Source organism: Aulostomus chinensis, chromosome 12 (assembly GCF_037954235.1).
Source record: "Aulostomus chinensis isolate RoL2024-O1b breed Wild chromosome 12, RoL_Achi_v1.0, whole genome shotgun sequence".
Taxonomy (NCBI): Eukaryota; Metazoa; Chordata; class Actinopteri; order Syngnathiformes; family Aulostomidae; genus Aulostomus; species Aulostomus chinensis.
This window is the reverse complement of record NC_141331.1, coordinates 13,692,786-13,707,530: the sequence shown is the minus strand read 5'-3', so window position 1 is coordinate 13,707,530 and position 14,745 is coordinate 13,692,786. Positions and strand designations below refer to the sequence as shown.

At 44.1% G+C, this 14,745-nt stretch overlaps 1 protein-coding gene across 11 annotated transcripts in view; it reads right to left on the bottom strand.

Annotated features, from left to right (window-relative positions):
- Positions 1-276: 276 nt before the first annotated feature.
- lmo7a (LIM domain 7a) overlaps positions 277-14,745 on the bottom strand; it is a 47,129-nt gene continuing 32,660 nt past the window's right edge. For 4 of the 11 annotated variants that reach the window (XM_086220267.1, XM_086220270.1, XM_086220268.1 and 1 more), the window contains 19 exons: positions 13,908-14,044; positions 12,800-13,463; positions 12,134-12,388; positions 11,886-12,000; positions 10,846-11,007; positions 9,232-9,407; positions 9,048-9,111; positions 8,759-8,815; positions 7,240-7,265; positions 6,906-7,013; positions 5,705-5,791; positions 4,766-5,268; positions 4,541-4,594; positions 3,980-4,035; positions 3,189-3,375; positions 2,631-2,954; positions 1,456-1,564; positions 1,061-1,163; positions 279-950 (listed from right to left, as the gene is read on the bottom strand). In XM_086220267.1, the coding sequence (XP_086076393.1) occupies positions 928-950; positions 1,061-1,163; positions 1,456-1,564; positions 2,631-2,954; positions 3,189-3,375; positions 3,980-4,035; positions 4,541-4,594; positions 4,766-5,268; positions 5,705-5,791; positions 6,906-7,013; positions 7,240-7,265; positions 8,759-8,815; positions 9,048-9,111; positions 9,232-9,407; positions 10,846-11,007; positions 11,886-12,000; positions 12,134-12,388; positions 12,800-13,463; positions 13,908-14,044 (3,210 nt within the window). In that variant the 3' untranslated portion in view covers positions 279-927. Of the gene's footprint in view, positions 951-1,060; positions 1,164-1,455; positions 1,565-2,630; positions 2,955-3,188; positions 3,376-3,979; positions 4,036-4,540; positions 4,595-4,765; positions 5,269-5,704; positions 5,792-6,905; positions 7,014-7,239; positions 7,266-8,758; positions 8,816-9,047; positions 9,112-9,231; positions 9,408-10,845; positions 11,008-11,885; positions 12,001-12,133; positions 12,389-12,799; positions 13,464-13,907; positions 14,045-14,745 lie in introns of all 11 variants that reach the window. The other 7 variants (XM_086220275.1, XM_086220276.1, XM_086220274.1 and 4 more) reach the window with 7 other exon arrangements.

The following is a 14,745-nucleotide window of genomic DNA, read 5'->3' as shown; positions in this document are numbered from 1 at the left end:
ATGCGCGGCGAGGACCATTCCTTACCTTTCCGTCGAGAGAGATTTCCGAGGTGTGAGATGAGCAGCCACAGGCGTATGAATATTCAACAAATGTTAATGCGAATACGATTTAATGAAACCGCTCAAATGGCAGAATAATTCAAGAAAATAGCTTATCAAAGTGTAATCAAATGAAATGGAGGCATGCTGAATGAAATATGCATGACAAATTGGCTTTGGAGAACACAGAGCAAGCAGGTGAGCACAAAAGCTCATTGAAATTCCTTCCAGTGTGACTGCGGCAACACAGAGAAACAGAGAGGCCTTGCATCTTATACTAGAACATACAACAACACAAACAACACATTAGCATTTACTCATTTTATTTACAAATGTTAAACGCAATGCCATTCAGTATTATATATTCTTCACACGGCTTAATCGTCTTCCATCTTTCAGTGAAATTGATATGCAAGCAGCCATTATTAAATACACTTCGAAAGTCTTATAATATTCCTAATTACTTCTCCCTGTTACAAAAAAAAAAGGCACATGGACTTGATAAGAATACCTTGGTTCACAAACATGTTAATATGGTAAAGAACAGAAGCACAGAGTGGAGATGAACCTCTCCCCGTAGCTGTAAAATCCTCAGATCTGCCTGTGTAATAATAATAGTATAGACAATTTAACACTTGGCTAGTTTCATGGCTAAAAGTCTGTTGCATGCAGAACCCTTACGCTTTGTACAGCTGTAATACTTAATAATATAAACACATTAAAGTAGAGCAAGCTTACCCTCTCAATCACACACGGTAAAAACAAAAAAAACAGATTCTCATTAGTTACTCGACAAGTGTTTTTGCAGAATGATAAATGTCCAAAGTTGCTCCTCAGGGGTTGTTGTCACAAGTAGTCTCTTCATCGATCTGCTGGAGTACAGTCACGTCACATAGCGGTGGGTTGGCCAGCTGACAGGAAACAGTACAGCAACAACGTTAGAGGAGAGATTGCACATCCTGGTGATGATGATGATGATGATGATGATGATGATGATGATGGGCTTTGATCAGACACTCACTTTTAAATCGCATGTAGCAGGAGTTACAGTAAAGCTGTTTATTTCGTATCCGGACTTCAGCGCCGGCTTCTGACCCTCCAAGGCTGGACTTGCAGTCGATACACTAAAGGGAGGTTAGAAAAGATGAACACTCAAAATCAAAGCGAAGAGGGTCATAGGATGAGGAAGGAGACCAAAGACCCTAACTAACAGAAACAGAGGAGAGACACAGTGGGTACAGAAGGTTCTGGAACAATTTACGTTGGCACTATTTTGCTCAACTGCAAAGAGATCAAGATGAGATCTTATCAAGTAGGTTAGTGATAGAAGAAATCTGAAACCATCAGGTTAGTTCTGGAAGATCGGCCGAGGTGTGTGCCTGCCGCCGAAGCGACGGACGAGAGCACGACGCTCACCTTAAAACAGCTCAAATGATAACAGAGCCCGAGGGACTCGATGATCATGGCTGCTCCCTTTCCCAGCGGGGTGTCACAGAACGTACAGATTTTCTTGCCACTCACTGACCTGGATTACAGAACGCACAGCTGTGATTTCACACATGCATGATGCATGTATGAATGCAAACACGCACACACACAAACACACACGCAAACACACAAGACACATGTCTACAACGGTATACTGAGGTCAGACAGCTCTGTCCCTGAAACCAGCGTCAAAAAAAGTTCAAATAGATGGACCAACCGTCTCTACTGCTTCAAGGAAGATGAGTTTAAACTGACGGGCTGTGGGTGTATTTTTCATGCATGAGAAGAAAAACAATTGTCCTAATAATTTCTCCAAAAAAAACCCCACATGAAAACACGCATCCACAAAAACAAAACTATATGTGAAGGTTCAATGAAATGGATGATTTGAGTCCGAACACGTTTGCGCCAGTTCATCTTGCGATACTAGTTTGTTCCTCAAGAGGCGCAAAAGAAGTGCGGTCCTATTCGTTTCTCTCTACTGCAGCTGAGGAAGTGTCCCGGGCCTCTTTGCCTGGCGAGGATGAGACGCGCCTATCTGATCTCACAAAAACATGAAACGACCAGAAAAATGACCGAGACTCTGGGAACCTCATTTTGTGTTTTAACATCTGTTAAAACGATGCAGCTGCACGGGCCAGTGTTCGTTGGTAACAACCATAATCCTCACCTGCCTCCTGATGTGGGTTTTCTTTATGTTTTAAAAGCACTAACCACCTATAATGTGGCCACTTCATGTATTTTCTGATTTCCCCCTGGCGGCTGGGAAAGTTACATTTTTTCTGACGCCAGTGCTGGATGCTGCTAATTTCTGCTACTGAGTTTTGAAGCGCTAACTTGTCCAGAACAAACTGCACCTTTACACAGTGAAATTAAACAAATTATTAAAGCATGTTTGGTCTGTAAATGAAAGGTGAACGATGGTGCAAATCACATGACACACAAATATCAAATGCAGCAATATCAAAGAGTAAAACAAGGTATTTGACTTTTGCCACAACTCCCAATTAATCCACCAGTTTGGAGCAGCACCATCCTGACAGTCACCCAGTATACCAGTGAGATGTTAGAGGCAGCTTGTGAAGCAGCACGGTCGATGTTACCTGCTCCGCTGCTGAAGACCACCAACTTCCGATGTGGGCTCTGGAGAAGTGGTGGGCGACAGAGAGGAGGGTGATAGAGAGGGAGACTGTTGGGACCACGAGGATGAGGGGGTTCCAGCCCTGCCCCGGAGAGAGCCCGTGGAGTAGGAGGAGGGCAGAGTGGAGGAGCCGGACCGCGCCCCTGACCCACCACCATAAAAAGAAGTGCTGCCGGAGAGGGCAGAGTGAGGCCGAGGGTAGTCGGGGATATGATTGTTACTCCTGGGTGTCCATGATGACCTCCAGGAGTTGGAGGAGGCGTCCAAGTTGTCAAGAGACTCGCCTCTGCAAAGCCAACCCACGCCACACCCCGGTTAGCAGTTAGTCGAAGCATTCAAACGTCTGAGTACCAATCATGTGTGGCAGTTTTACAGTAGAAAAATGTGCCAGAGCCAAGATTGGTAGCCAGACCAAAATGAAAGGATATTAGTGTGTTTATTAAGAAAACCCCAGTGTGTTAGAGACCCCTGCACCACATCACACAATGAAAAAAATCCATCAGTATTTCATTTTTTGTACCTGCGCATGGGCGGCATGTCAGTTTCCTTGCCAGTGGCGGTGTTGGCGGAGCGCTGGCGGATCCAGCTGCTGTCGGTCAGCAGCTGATTCTTCTTCTTCATCTCATTTAGGATCTGCTGCCGCTCCAGCTCAGCCTGAGTCATGGGCTGCTGACCCTTCTTGTCAGCCAGTCCACCGACACCCGTCACTACAGACGAGAGGTAAATGAAACATGCTGGGTGACTTAGAAACTTTCATGAATCACTCAGAGAAAGTGGAAAAGACAAAAGTCGGTTTTGATCAAGTCACCCCTGCAGCCTTTGATATGAAAAGTGCGATGAAACTATGGGCTTCAGACTTCGACTCCAACGGAATCACGGCACAATCAATCAGTTAACACGTGATTTCCTGCTGAGCCAGTGATTGATTTAGAATGTAGCCAATCAGCTGTTAATCAAACTCTTTTGATTCGGTGGGTTTGAGATTCAACAGAGAGGCCGAGCGTCAGGGTCCGAGCCCCCCACCTCTCTCTGGCTCTCTGTATCTCATGACAGAGAGGCTGTTTCTCCTCCCCACCTCCAGCTCTGACGCGGCTCTCTGACTCTGAGCCTGTTTGTCATGTTCTCTCCTCAGCCGCTCTTCCAGCAGCCAGGGAGCCGCTACCCCCGGCCGCACACTCACACCTACGGTAGGGTACAACCAGCATTTGTTCACGTGCATGTACTTTATGGTTGTTATTTATTTTAAAACAAACACAAGAGACTTGTGGCATAAACAAAGAGATAAAAATGATCTCGTAAACTACAACTGACCTTTTCTCTGAGGTTTCTCGTCTTCATCCAGCTGTGGAGATGATTTGGACTTGGCCCTGTCAATGAAGGAATTACAATCTTGTATAAAAAGTCATCCTTTTATAGAACAAGCACTTACAAAAGTGTTGAAAATATACATTAAATAATATACATTTTATTACATGATCTATTTATTGTCAAGCTACCTGGTGTGATTTTTTTTTTTTTTTTACTGTCAGTGAATCAAAGTTGCACCAGTTAGTTTGTAGTTTTTAAGCAAGTTACATAATAAGAAATTATACCCAGAATTAAATAAGGAGCTCAGACAAGTGAACCTGTAGCCAAGAACTGTGGAGAATACAAAGGCAACATTTATTCAGCTAATTGTTATCGGTAGGACAATATTCTGACCAAGAATAATAAATCCTAATCATTGTACGGCATTAATGTTTGGGATTACTACTTGATGAAATAGGTTATGAGGCAATCATGCGATGCATAGTAAGTATGTGATGCCTCTGTTAGGGAGCGGGGCTGTGGAAGCTGCTGGACAAACACCAGGACGTTCTCTCCTCTACTAACCTGTCTGCAAAGGACAGTTCAGGCTCCTGAGTGGCAAAGCTGGAGCCTCTAGGCCTTTGAAGCGAAGGGTAGTGTGGAGAGAGAGAGAGAAAAGGTAGAGCACGGAGGTGAAGGACAGGGCACATGCACACAAGTGAGTTGTGTTAAAGCACACGTGAATGTGTTATGAGCAGCATGATGGACAAATGAGGAAGACCACACAAGAGGAGCTGAGGCTCTACTGACCACTGCTGCTGCTCCCAAGCTCTCTCCCTCTCTCTGCGCTGCTGCTCCGCTGCCTCCTGCCTCCTCCTCTCTTCCTCCTCCTCTCTCCTCCTCTGCCATCTCAGCTCGTCCTCCTCCCTTTTCTTCCTCTCCTGCTCCTCTCTTTCTCTCCTCTTTCTCTCCTCCTGGAGACGCTGAAACTCTCGCTCCTCCTCCTCCCTCTTCCTCCTCTCTGCCTCCTCTCGCCTTCGGCGCTCCTGCTCCTCCTCCCACTTCCTCCTCTCCTCTGCCTGCCTTCGGCGCTCCTCCTCCTCCTCCCACTTCCTCTTCTCCTCTGCCTGCCTTTGGCGCTCCTGCTCCTCTTCCTCCCACCTCCTCCTCCTCTCTTCTTCCGCTTGCCTTTGGCGCTCCTGCTCCTCCTCCCTCCTCTTTTGCTCTTCTTCTTCCCATGAAGGAGGAGTAGGCTGGCTGATGGGAGAGAGGGGTGAGAGTGGGCTCGGAGTGCTCACCTCCAGGCTCCCCGGCTGCAGAGAGAGAAAGAGGGGATGAAAGAGGAGGTGTTGAACTAAAATAACTGATTCATTAATTACAAGAAAATTAAAAGGTTAAAAAAATTCAGGCAAGGAATTTGAGTGTAATTAATTTCAATGCTTTTCACAGCCATATTCTATTTATGCAGTCATTTATATTAATTAAGTACAAAACATGTTATTCAATAAATTTTTTCAAGTGATTGACAGGCCTAGTTTGCACACAACGGCGTGACAGTGAGATTGCGAACTAAATGTTCTTCTTCTCTTGCTGTTTTGTATTCAGTCAAATACATGAAAGAACCTGGAATATCACTGCATAGTAAAATCAATCTCAACAGCCCTCAGAGGTCTTTTTCAGACAAATTGTGATCATGGTATTTCCTGGTGAGTGTCTGTAATAAATTCAAATTGAATTGTAATGTATTACTTCTTGTTGCACTGTGCCCTTGGCAATCTCCTGCTGAGCTTTGAGCCACTCCTCCTGCAGCTTCTCCTGGTCACGTTTGTATTTCTCCTGGGTCAAAAATGTTGCAGGGAAGGTCAGAGGTCAGCTTATGTTAGAACATGCTTGTAGTCTTACGAACAGCAACAACAACAAAAAATAACTCATAACCAGATGTTATATTAGTTAACCATATCGCACAGCATGGTTGGAAGAAAAATAAAGAATGAATAGATAATTTAAGTTGATGGCTACTTTCTGTGTGAGTCTCCATGTTCTCCCTGTTCCTGTGTGGGTTCTCTCTGGTACTCCAGCTTCCTCCCACAGTCCAAAGACATCAAGAGAGGACGAGGCTGATTGATACTCTAAATTGATCGTAGGTGTGACTGTGAGAGTGAATGGTTGTCTGTCTCTATGTGTTGGCCCTGAGATGGACTGGTGACCTGTCCAGGGTGAACCCCGCCTCTCGCCTGTTGACGCTGAGATAGGCTCCAGCCCCCCGCAACCCTTAACAGGAATAAGCGGAAGACAATGGATGGATGGGAAGTTGACGGCTAGGGCAGGAGGACTCACTGGCACATCATGAAATCAGGCCGTTTATCCAGCAGGGAATAAGGGCAGAGCACTGAGTCTTCTATTGGTTATTAGTCTCTACTGGAGGTGAAGTCATTTCAGTGCTCTGAGAGGGGACTTCATTTGCGCTTTCACTGAGGAACAGACTCACTTCCCGGTTTGTTTGACACACACACACACAAAGGGAATCAAATACATCATCGCTGCATGAACATTTATGTTGAAGGGAGCTGAGGTTCAATCGTGACCTAAAAACTGCCAATGTAAAGGGCATTATGAAAAGTATTATGGAAAACTCCATTTTGCTCATGTATATATAGATGTCTGATGTGCCTATTAACACACAAATTGTGAAATGAGAGAACCCATTCACTGCCTGTTAGGCAGACTTGTGCTGTACTCTTGTGATTAAAAGAGAAGTTTAGATTTGATGCCTCTAATGCTATAGCATAGCATCTATGCTAACCTCTTCAGGAGCTGCCCTTATCTTCTTAAAAGACAGTGATTTGTTCCTCAACTTGTTGAAGATGGGTTCTCGCAGGATCTCATGAAACCAGCTATCTTACCTGTGATAAACTGGCAATAAACAGTCCATAAATCTAAATGAATGAACCTGAAGCAAGCGCTCCTGCTCCTTCTGCCACTTCTCTTGTCGTCTGCGCTCCTCTTCAGGGTCCCATGACCAGCGGCTAGCTGACGGAGTGATTGAAGGAACTGGTATCTGAAAGCAGAGAAGAAAGTTACCCAACATGAACATACAACACACAAAAAACTCTTTTAGCGTAAGGTAGAACAGGAGCCATCATTTTTAAAAGTACGTAGGCCAAAATCACAAATTTGTATTCAAAGGTGTATAAAATGACAACTCCCTGACTTTAAAATAATTGCAGTATATGCAATTCAAGTACGTCAAACAAAAACTACCCTACATGCATAATGCGACTTACATCTGGCATCACAGATTCTGATCCTCCTTGAAAAGACAGAAAACATCCTGTCAATATTTGCAGTGTGCACAGACAGAGCAGTGGAACATAAATACACAAGTTAACCTTTCATCTGTTTACAATATCAACCCTCAGCTGACAGGCTTATTAAAGTTTTGACTTGATTTTTAGGTCAAGTACTAATTCATCATTGAAAGTGACATTTAAATGCCCCCCCAGTAATTGATGTTTACAACAAGCCTCGAGCAACAAAGGTCAGATTTCACCCACTAGGACTTATTGATTCTCTCAATTCAAGATCAGCCGATAGCAGTCATTGACACTGAATGCTGGCCCAATAGTTCTGAATAGGAAAATCAATCAACAGATTGTGAGGGCAATGAGATCAAACAAACAGAACACACACACGTAAACACACACACACACACACATTATCGGCAGCATGCATAATATGTACACATAATAAGTACAGGGCAGCCAGCCTGAAACAGACACTTCAACACATGCAAAGAAAGCATTTATCACCATGCACAGCAAAGTGAAGAAAACACCACAAAGACAAGACTGAAAGATTTGTATTTGTGTTTGGTACTCTGACATAATGTCTGGCATGCTGTCCAGCCTTTGAATGTAGCCTTTATGCACATTTAAAAAAAAAATCTGTTTTTCATACAAGTTCAAAAACCTTCAAAATGTTGATATTTGTATCAACCCAAGTTAAATGTGGTACACTTTTCCCTCCCCGATACTGATTCTGATATCTGAACTTGCACATCAACTGATACAAGTACTAAGTCTAGGACTTTTGCAGGGTTTTGTCTGACTAATGTTACCCATCAATCAATTTGTCTTCATTGATCTGAAACAGTGCTTTTAAGAGGAAGCAGAGCACAACTTCCTTTGTAGGCAAGTGTTTTAAAGCAGTGAAGAGGAACTGATGTAATATTAGCCAGGGATAACTGAGCTGATTGGGAAGTAGCAGGGTCCCCAGTAGTATCGGAGGAATTCCCTATAGTGGTTTTGGAACAACTCTGTTCACAAGGAAATTTTGTGAGGAAACAATTTTTCAATGTGCCCCAAAGTCGGACTATAATGTCTCTCTACTGGTTTGGACAGCATGTCAGTGTCCCAGGATGCAACAGCCCAAGGTGAGAAGCTCACTGCACACTCAACCCTGTTTACCACAGAGGTAGACCAGCGCACTGACACTGGGCTCTGAGCCGCCTGAAGAAGGAAGGTGCACAGCAGAGGGGTTAACCAGACAAAACCATCAACAACAGGGGCCCCAAAACAGAGCCATGGAGGATTACATTTCATTCCTGAAAGCTCATTATCAATTGATAATAGGATTTAATTCAAGTGAACATGAAGCTTGGACAGGTAAAAACATGCACAAATCCCTTAGAAATCTGAGGAATTCAGTGAGACAAAAGCACAAAGAACCCAGCCACCAAATTACATAGGAAAAGTCATCTTATTGTATTCAAAGCACCACACTGAGTTGTCCAGCGAGTTTTACCTTGTTCAAAAAACTCTGACCTCCGTTTTAAGTTTTTCAAAGATATGGGTTCTGATTCTACATGAGAGATGAGAACAGGATACAGTGAGAAAAAAACCAGGTGAGACACCTCCTTATATGTCTAATATGAATATATTACACATACTTCACATTACATGTTAATATTGACCACAGACCTCCAGCATTAACAAAGAATCCCACCAACTACTGGTGTGTGCTTGTATTCTGGATAGAAATAGTTACCCAGATCAATTTCATAACCTTTCAGATTGTGTGCTCTGCTCTTTACCTTTGTTCCTCATGGTCACAGGCTCCTCACGGAAACCGCCATTCACTCCATTTGAGGCCACATCCTGCACAGAGACACAGTAAGGTGTGCCACTCATTAAAACACCACAGGGTATCACAGCGGGGAAAACAAGCATAAAAATGGATCAAATTTGAGTCCAACTGAGTGATTCTGGGTCACTTACAATGACTGAGTGGGTAGGTGCCTTTGTAGAGGGCAGGGTTTCCATAGAGACGTGCGAGGTCAAATCCAGGCTGGTATTTGAGTCAGGGAAACCTATAAGTATCGGATGATCCATACTGGTCAGATTGATGGTCTTATGGCTTTTAAATGGCAGGGAAGGTTGGTCTCTGTCCCAGTCTGCATGCAGACAATGCAATGGCAAAAAATAGCATGTTTGCACACAAAACCACACATTTCTGTGCATGTAATGTATGTGAAAGCCAACATTTGACAGAGCATTGTCTATTTAAATAAAGAACACTCGAAGCAGGGGACAAGGTTGCTGTTATGGTGTTGTTACAAAGGGCAGCAGGGGGTGACAGAGAAACCACCTTCCACAGCCATGCAACCTATTAAAGCTTTTATAAACCCACGCAGTGTTTCTAACAGGCTCACAACCACTTCACTCAACTATTCTAACAAGCACTAGGTGTTAGAACAAGTGAGCTACACTGGGTGTCATTATTTCAGTAAGGTGACACTGGTTGGAACAAGTAAGCCTGTCGTACTAACACTGTGAAAACAGCACACTCAGAGGACCACGGACCCGAGCTGGGTTAGTTCTCCAGTAGGAAAATACCACACGGATAGCGAGGGGAATGCTGAGACGGAAAAAGGTCGAAAAAAGGAAAAGCTACCAGAAATACATGGAACAAAAGCTGAGTGAAAGAATAGAAAGAAAAGTATAAAGAAAAAGTAGAGATGAAACAAACGAGGTCAACACAATAACAGTCTTCCTTCATCAGTGCCGTCACCTGTTAGCTGTCATCAGATCATTCATGGATGATTTCACAAAACTTTACGGGCCAATTTAGAGTGTCAAAACCATTTAGCGATGCAAGAAGCATGAACAGCACTGTCAATCCAGGAATGTAACCCTCAAAGTGTCTCATTCCCTTTCAATCTCACACTCACCCACATATTTCTGTTAGTCACTTTTTGGATATTTACATCGATTTACGTTCATTTCCTGAGGATTTAGTTTAACCTTTTATCAACACAACCATGCTGTCCCCAGGTAAGTCGTCTTCAGACAGGTATGTGGAGCCACCGTGAAATCCCCCATTGTTGACTGGACTACAATTTTGAAGGTTTTAGTTTGGGATTTTAGCTGTGGACATCTTGGGTTTTTTTTGGGAGAGAAGTGACCAAATTTGAAAAAGTGTGGCACAGATTGAAAATCCTGTCACGAGATAGCCACATCCTAAAAAAATACCTTAATTTATTGTATATTTATACTCTAAAAGTATTATATTGAACGATCATTTACAAATGAAACGTAACAGTGTATTGAAAAAGACTTAAACTAGCAATTGAGATAGTAAATTCATAGGAAACTATAAATATATAACGAGCAAATATAATAAATAAACTGAGATGCAGAATCATTAGTCGCCCTCTTCTGGCCATTAGAAACAAAACAGTTTCAAAGAATTTCTCTTAACTTTTTAGACCTGAAGAGTCTGTCCTCCACATGTGCGCACACACACACACACACACACACACACACACACACACACACACACACACATGCACGCGCGCACACACACACACACGCACGGCCCAAATGACTCACTGTTCTTGCCGTGACGGCGTATATCCATGACCAAACTGCCTGTCATCAGAGCCTCCTCCATGCTGGCTTTCCAGTCAGTGTAGCTCATTTCTGCCACCTTGTGCCCGTTCACCGTCAGCACCTCGTCCCCATGCTGAAGCTGGAACATCTCGGCTGGACTGCCTGTACGTGACAGAGGACTGGGTCAAAGTCGTGAATTGCTGTAGACTTATTTTCAGTGCAGGACCTGAACAAAGCACTGCTGGAGTGTTGTCTATTCATTGGAACCTCCGGGTCACAGATGTCACTGAGACTCTGGTATGAGAACATCAAACCACCAACATACATTTTGGATGCAAAAAAAGTCTTCCAAGTGCTAATCTATAAGTTTGATCATCCCAGCATGGAGGTATTAAAAACCCAACGAGTGATGGTTGCATTCTGCCTCTGAACCTGGTGCATTTACAGTTTCACTTGACGTCCCCGACTATCTGTGCCTAAAGTTGACATCATCTCCATGGAACCACAAAACAACCTATCTTACAATTGTAAAGTACCACAAATACATGTTTTCTTTATTCACGATGCATTTTCAGTGACAGATACTGAACACAAAAAACACAAAGCACACAAACGTCCGCAAAGACACTGTGGTTACAAGGCCAGATGGCCTCTATTGATGAGTGTGGTTATAATTCTTTCTTACAAGTTCTTAAAATCCACAATATAATAACATGCAGGTGGGGTAGAAAGAGAGGCTCAGGCCCAGCAGATCTGACCCAGATAGATGCTGGCCTACATAGGTCTGGCACTGCAATGGACTGAAAAACCTGCTGACAACCAACCAGCAGCGCCTGACTATTCAGCGTAGTGCCAGGGCACTGGTTTTCAGTATTACTACGGTGCTGTAACTGTGCTCACATCAGTCAGATTTAATTCTTTTTCCACTTGGCTCAGGGAATGTTTCGGGCTGCCAGTTTGGCTGACCCATCCTGCACGCATTATATTGGAAGCTCTACCTACAAACCTCTTTGTTTGAAGGTATTTCTATGAAACGTTACCAGCTTGGATGGACGTGACGTGAGCTCCTGTTGAGTCCCAGGTTGCCTGGAATCCAAAGTCTCGACTGCTGTTGGGCTTCTGGTTGAGGCTGATCCGCGTCTCACAGCAGCTCTCCTAGAGCCCAAACGCAAAACGTTTATTTCAGCATATTCTCTCACCGCTCTAATTGTTAGTAAAGCATACAATTATGTTAACTAACCAAAATAAAGAGCCATTTTGTTTTACAACCTGAAAATAATCTGAATACCTGAATGGTTTCGGTAGCTGGAGAAGGAATGACTGGGTTTTCATTTTTAGTCTGAAGTGGGACAGGCGCGATGCTCTGAGTTGAGATCACGTTTTTGTCCGTTGCCTCCTCTTGTTCCTCCTCATCCTCACTGCTGTGGGCGGAGCTTGACTGGGCCTCATCTTCAGACGTCATGAATTGATGGTAGCGGCTCGGCACAGATGATTTCTTAGAAACATCAACGTTGCCGTTGACACGCTTGTTGGAATTGTCCGTCTGTCAAATAAAGACATTCATTTCAAAATGAATGTATAAAAGACAACATCAAAAATGACAATCAATAAGTCAATATGCAACATAAAGATAAGGAACGATATAATTAGGCATCATGTAATGCATGTGATAGGCTCCAGCCCCCCCGCGACCCTTAATGTAGGAATAAGTGGAAGACAATGGATGGGATGGATGGAATGCATGTGAGGGAGGCTGAAACACTGCAGTCCTGTTAGATAACACTATAAAAACACCAGCTTCTCCTATTATTGACACAGTCATCAGATCAGACTCTGAATTGCTTCAAACAAACTGATGTGACCAATGACGTGAGATTTTCTGCCTTCTAAACAAACACTTTCTCATCCTGACCTCTGATGCCCCCCAGCACATTCAGTTTTTAGGTGTACTCACTGCAAAGGCCCGTGGAAGTGAGGTGATGCGGGATGACTGACTCCCGAAGGGCCTTGGCGTGACAACCGAGGTTAGACGTGCGCTATCCAATGGCTGGTAGCTCCTGGGGAGGGAGGCAGAAATCCGAGACACCCCGGGAGGCTTTGGTTCCATCGCAGTGCGCTGTGGTTGTTTGTACAGGGAACCGGAGGAGGGGGTGTTCGCCTCTATATACGACAATGGGCGCCTTGACTCTGGCACCTTTTGTGTGGAGCTAAGTGAGGAGACGGTGGTGGCGGTGGTCACTGTCTTGGTTGTGCTGGTGTGAGAGATTGAACTCCTTGGCAAGGGTGTAGGAGATTGGGGTCTGAGGGGAGAGCTGCGGCTAATGGGAGTGATGCTGGCGGAGGTGTTGCTGTCTGCAGGACTGTCTACAATGTCAGCTTCCGTTGAAGTAGGAGGGAGACTGCCCCTGCCCGTTGCTACAGAAGCAGCAGGGGGTTTGTCCTCTTCTGTAGTGGGCTCAAGGAAGTCAGAGGAACGGTAAGGAGTGTCAACAGTGTAGCTCCTGCTGGGAGGGAATCGGGTACGAGGGGACGTGACAGGTCTCACAAATACGTCTTCGTCTTCGTTGAAGTAGAGAGACCCAAGACGACTGCCAATGCTGCTCTTTTGTTTTGAGTCACTGTCGAACCAGCAGAGGAGGAGAAGGAGGTGGATTAGAAAAATTAAAAGACAGACAGATTTTATGGAGATGGACAGAACACAGTGACAAGGGTGAATCACGAGAGAGAGGAGAAAGCGGAGAGGAGAGAGGTGGGGGACAAGGGGGAGGCGAGTCATGATTAGGTTACACTTTCACACTGACTAAATGCACCATTACAGTCTCCTCATTCAGTCCTGCACAAGTTCAATGCTGCACACATTGTTTTATTACCTGGTCATGAAAAGCCAAGAATTCCCCACCAAGAGTGAAAGAAATAGCACAAAGATGAACAAATACAGTGCTTCCTTTTTTTTATTTTTTAGCAAAAAACAAAAAAGTAGGGATAGCACATCTGAGTTGATAGATGTTGCTGTTGTAACTAAATTCATTTACCTTCATACCTGATCAGGTGTATTTTCTTACCTTTCCTCTTGTAACTCTTGGAAGGTCTGGGACCTTCTGCTGCCGTAGGTGATCTGCTCTATCTTCTCCCTTTCCTCTTTTTTCTTTACAATGTCAGAGTTGACACTCCTGCGTCGGGTCTTCCACTTGCTCAGGTCCTGCGGTGAAATAAGCAAGTCCACGTGCACATTTTCATTTAAAACCTCAAGAAAGATCCAGATAAAACTCTTAGTATGGCACACAAACTGCTCGGTTGTCAAGTTGAGGAGAAAATACGAAAAAAAAAAGACATTTGAAGGTGTTCTATTTGTGTGCTTTAGGCTCCTCCCGGCTCACCACCCCTGTGAATTGGGGACTGTGTGACCTAAATGCTGCTTTAAGACTCCATTATTTTGCTATGACACCAATCAGAGTGTTGACAGACAGCGACATATTTGTACATAGCTGTTTCTTTTATTGTTCTACCCTGGAATAAGCATGGAGTGCTGCCCTTCATTATTTTACAAGAATAAGTTACACGACAGTTGATTTTTGGGGATTCAGCTAATTTATGTACTTCCAAGGGTTTGTCTCCTATACATTTCATAGCAGCGTCGTATCATTAACACTCTACGATTAGTTTTTACAGTACATGATGCTTCCAACATGGAAATGAGGACAGTCCGAAGCCAGAGGGCAGTGATGCACCAATCAGTGTCTGCCTCCGTTTCATCCACAGCCATAAACTCCATCACACCACCTGCTCCAACACCACGGATACCATATGTGCTCATTTACAATCTGTGTCAGTGTGTTACTGTATGTTCCCTGAATGTTGGAAAACAAACATAACTTCCGAGTGTCACGCTCATATCAGCCA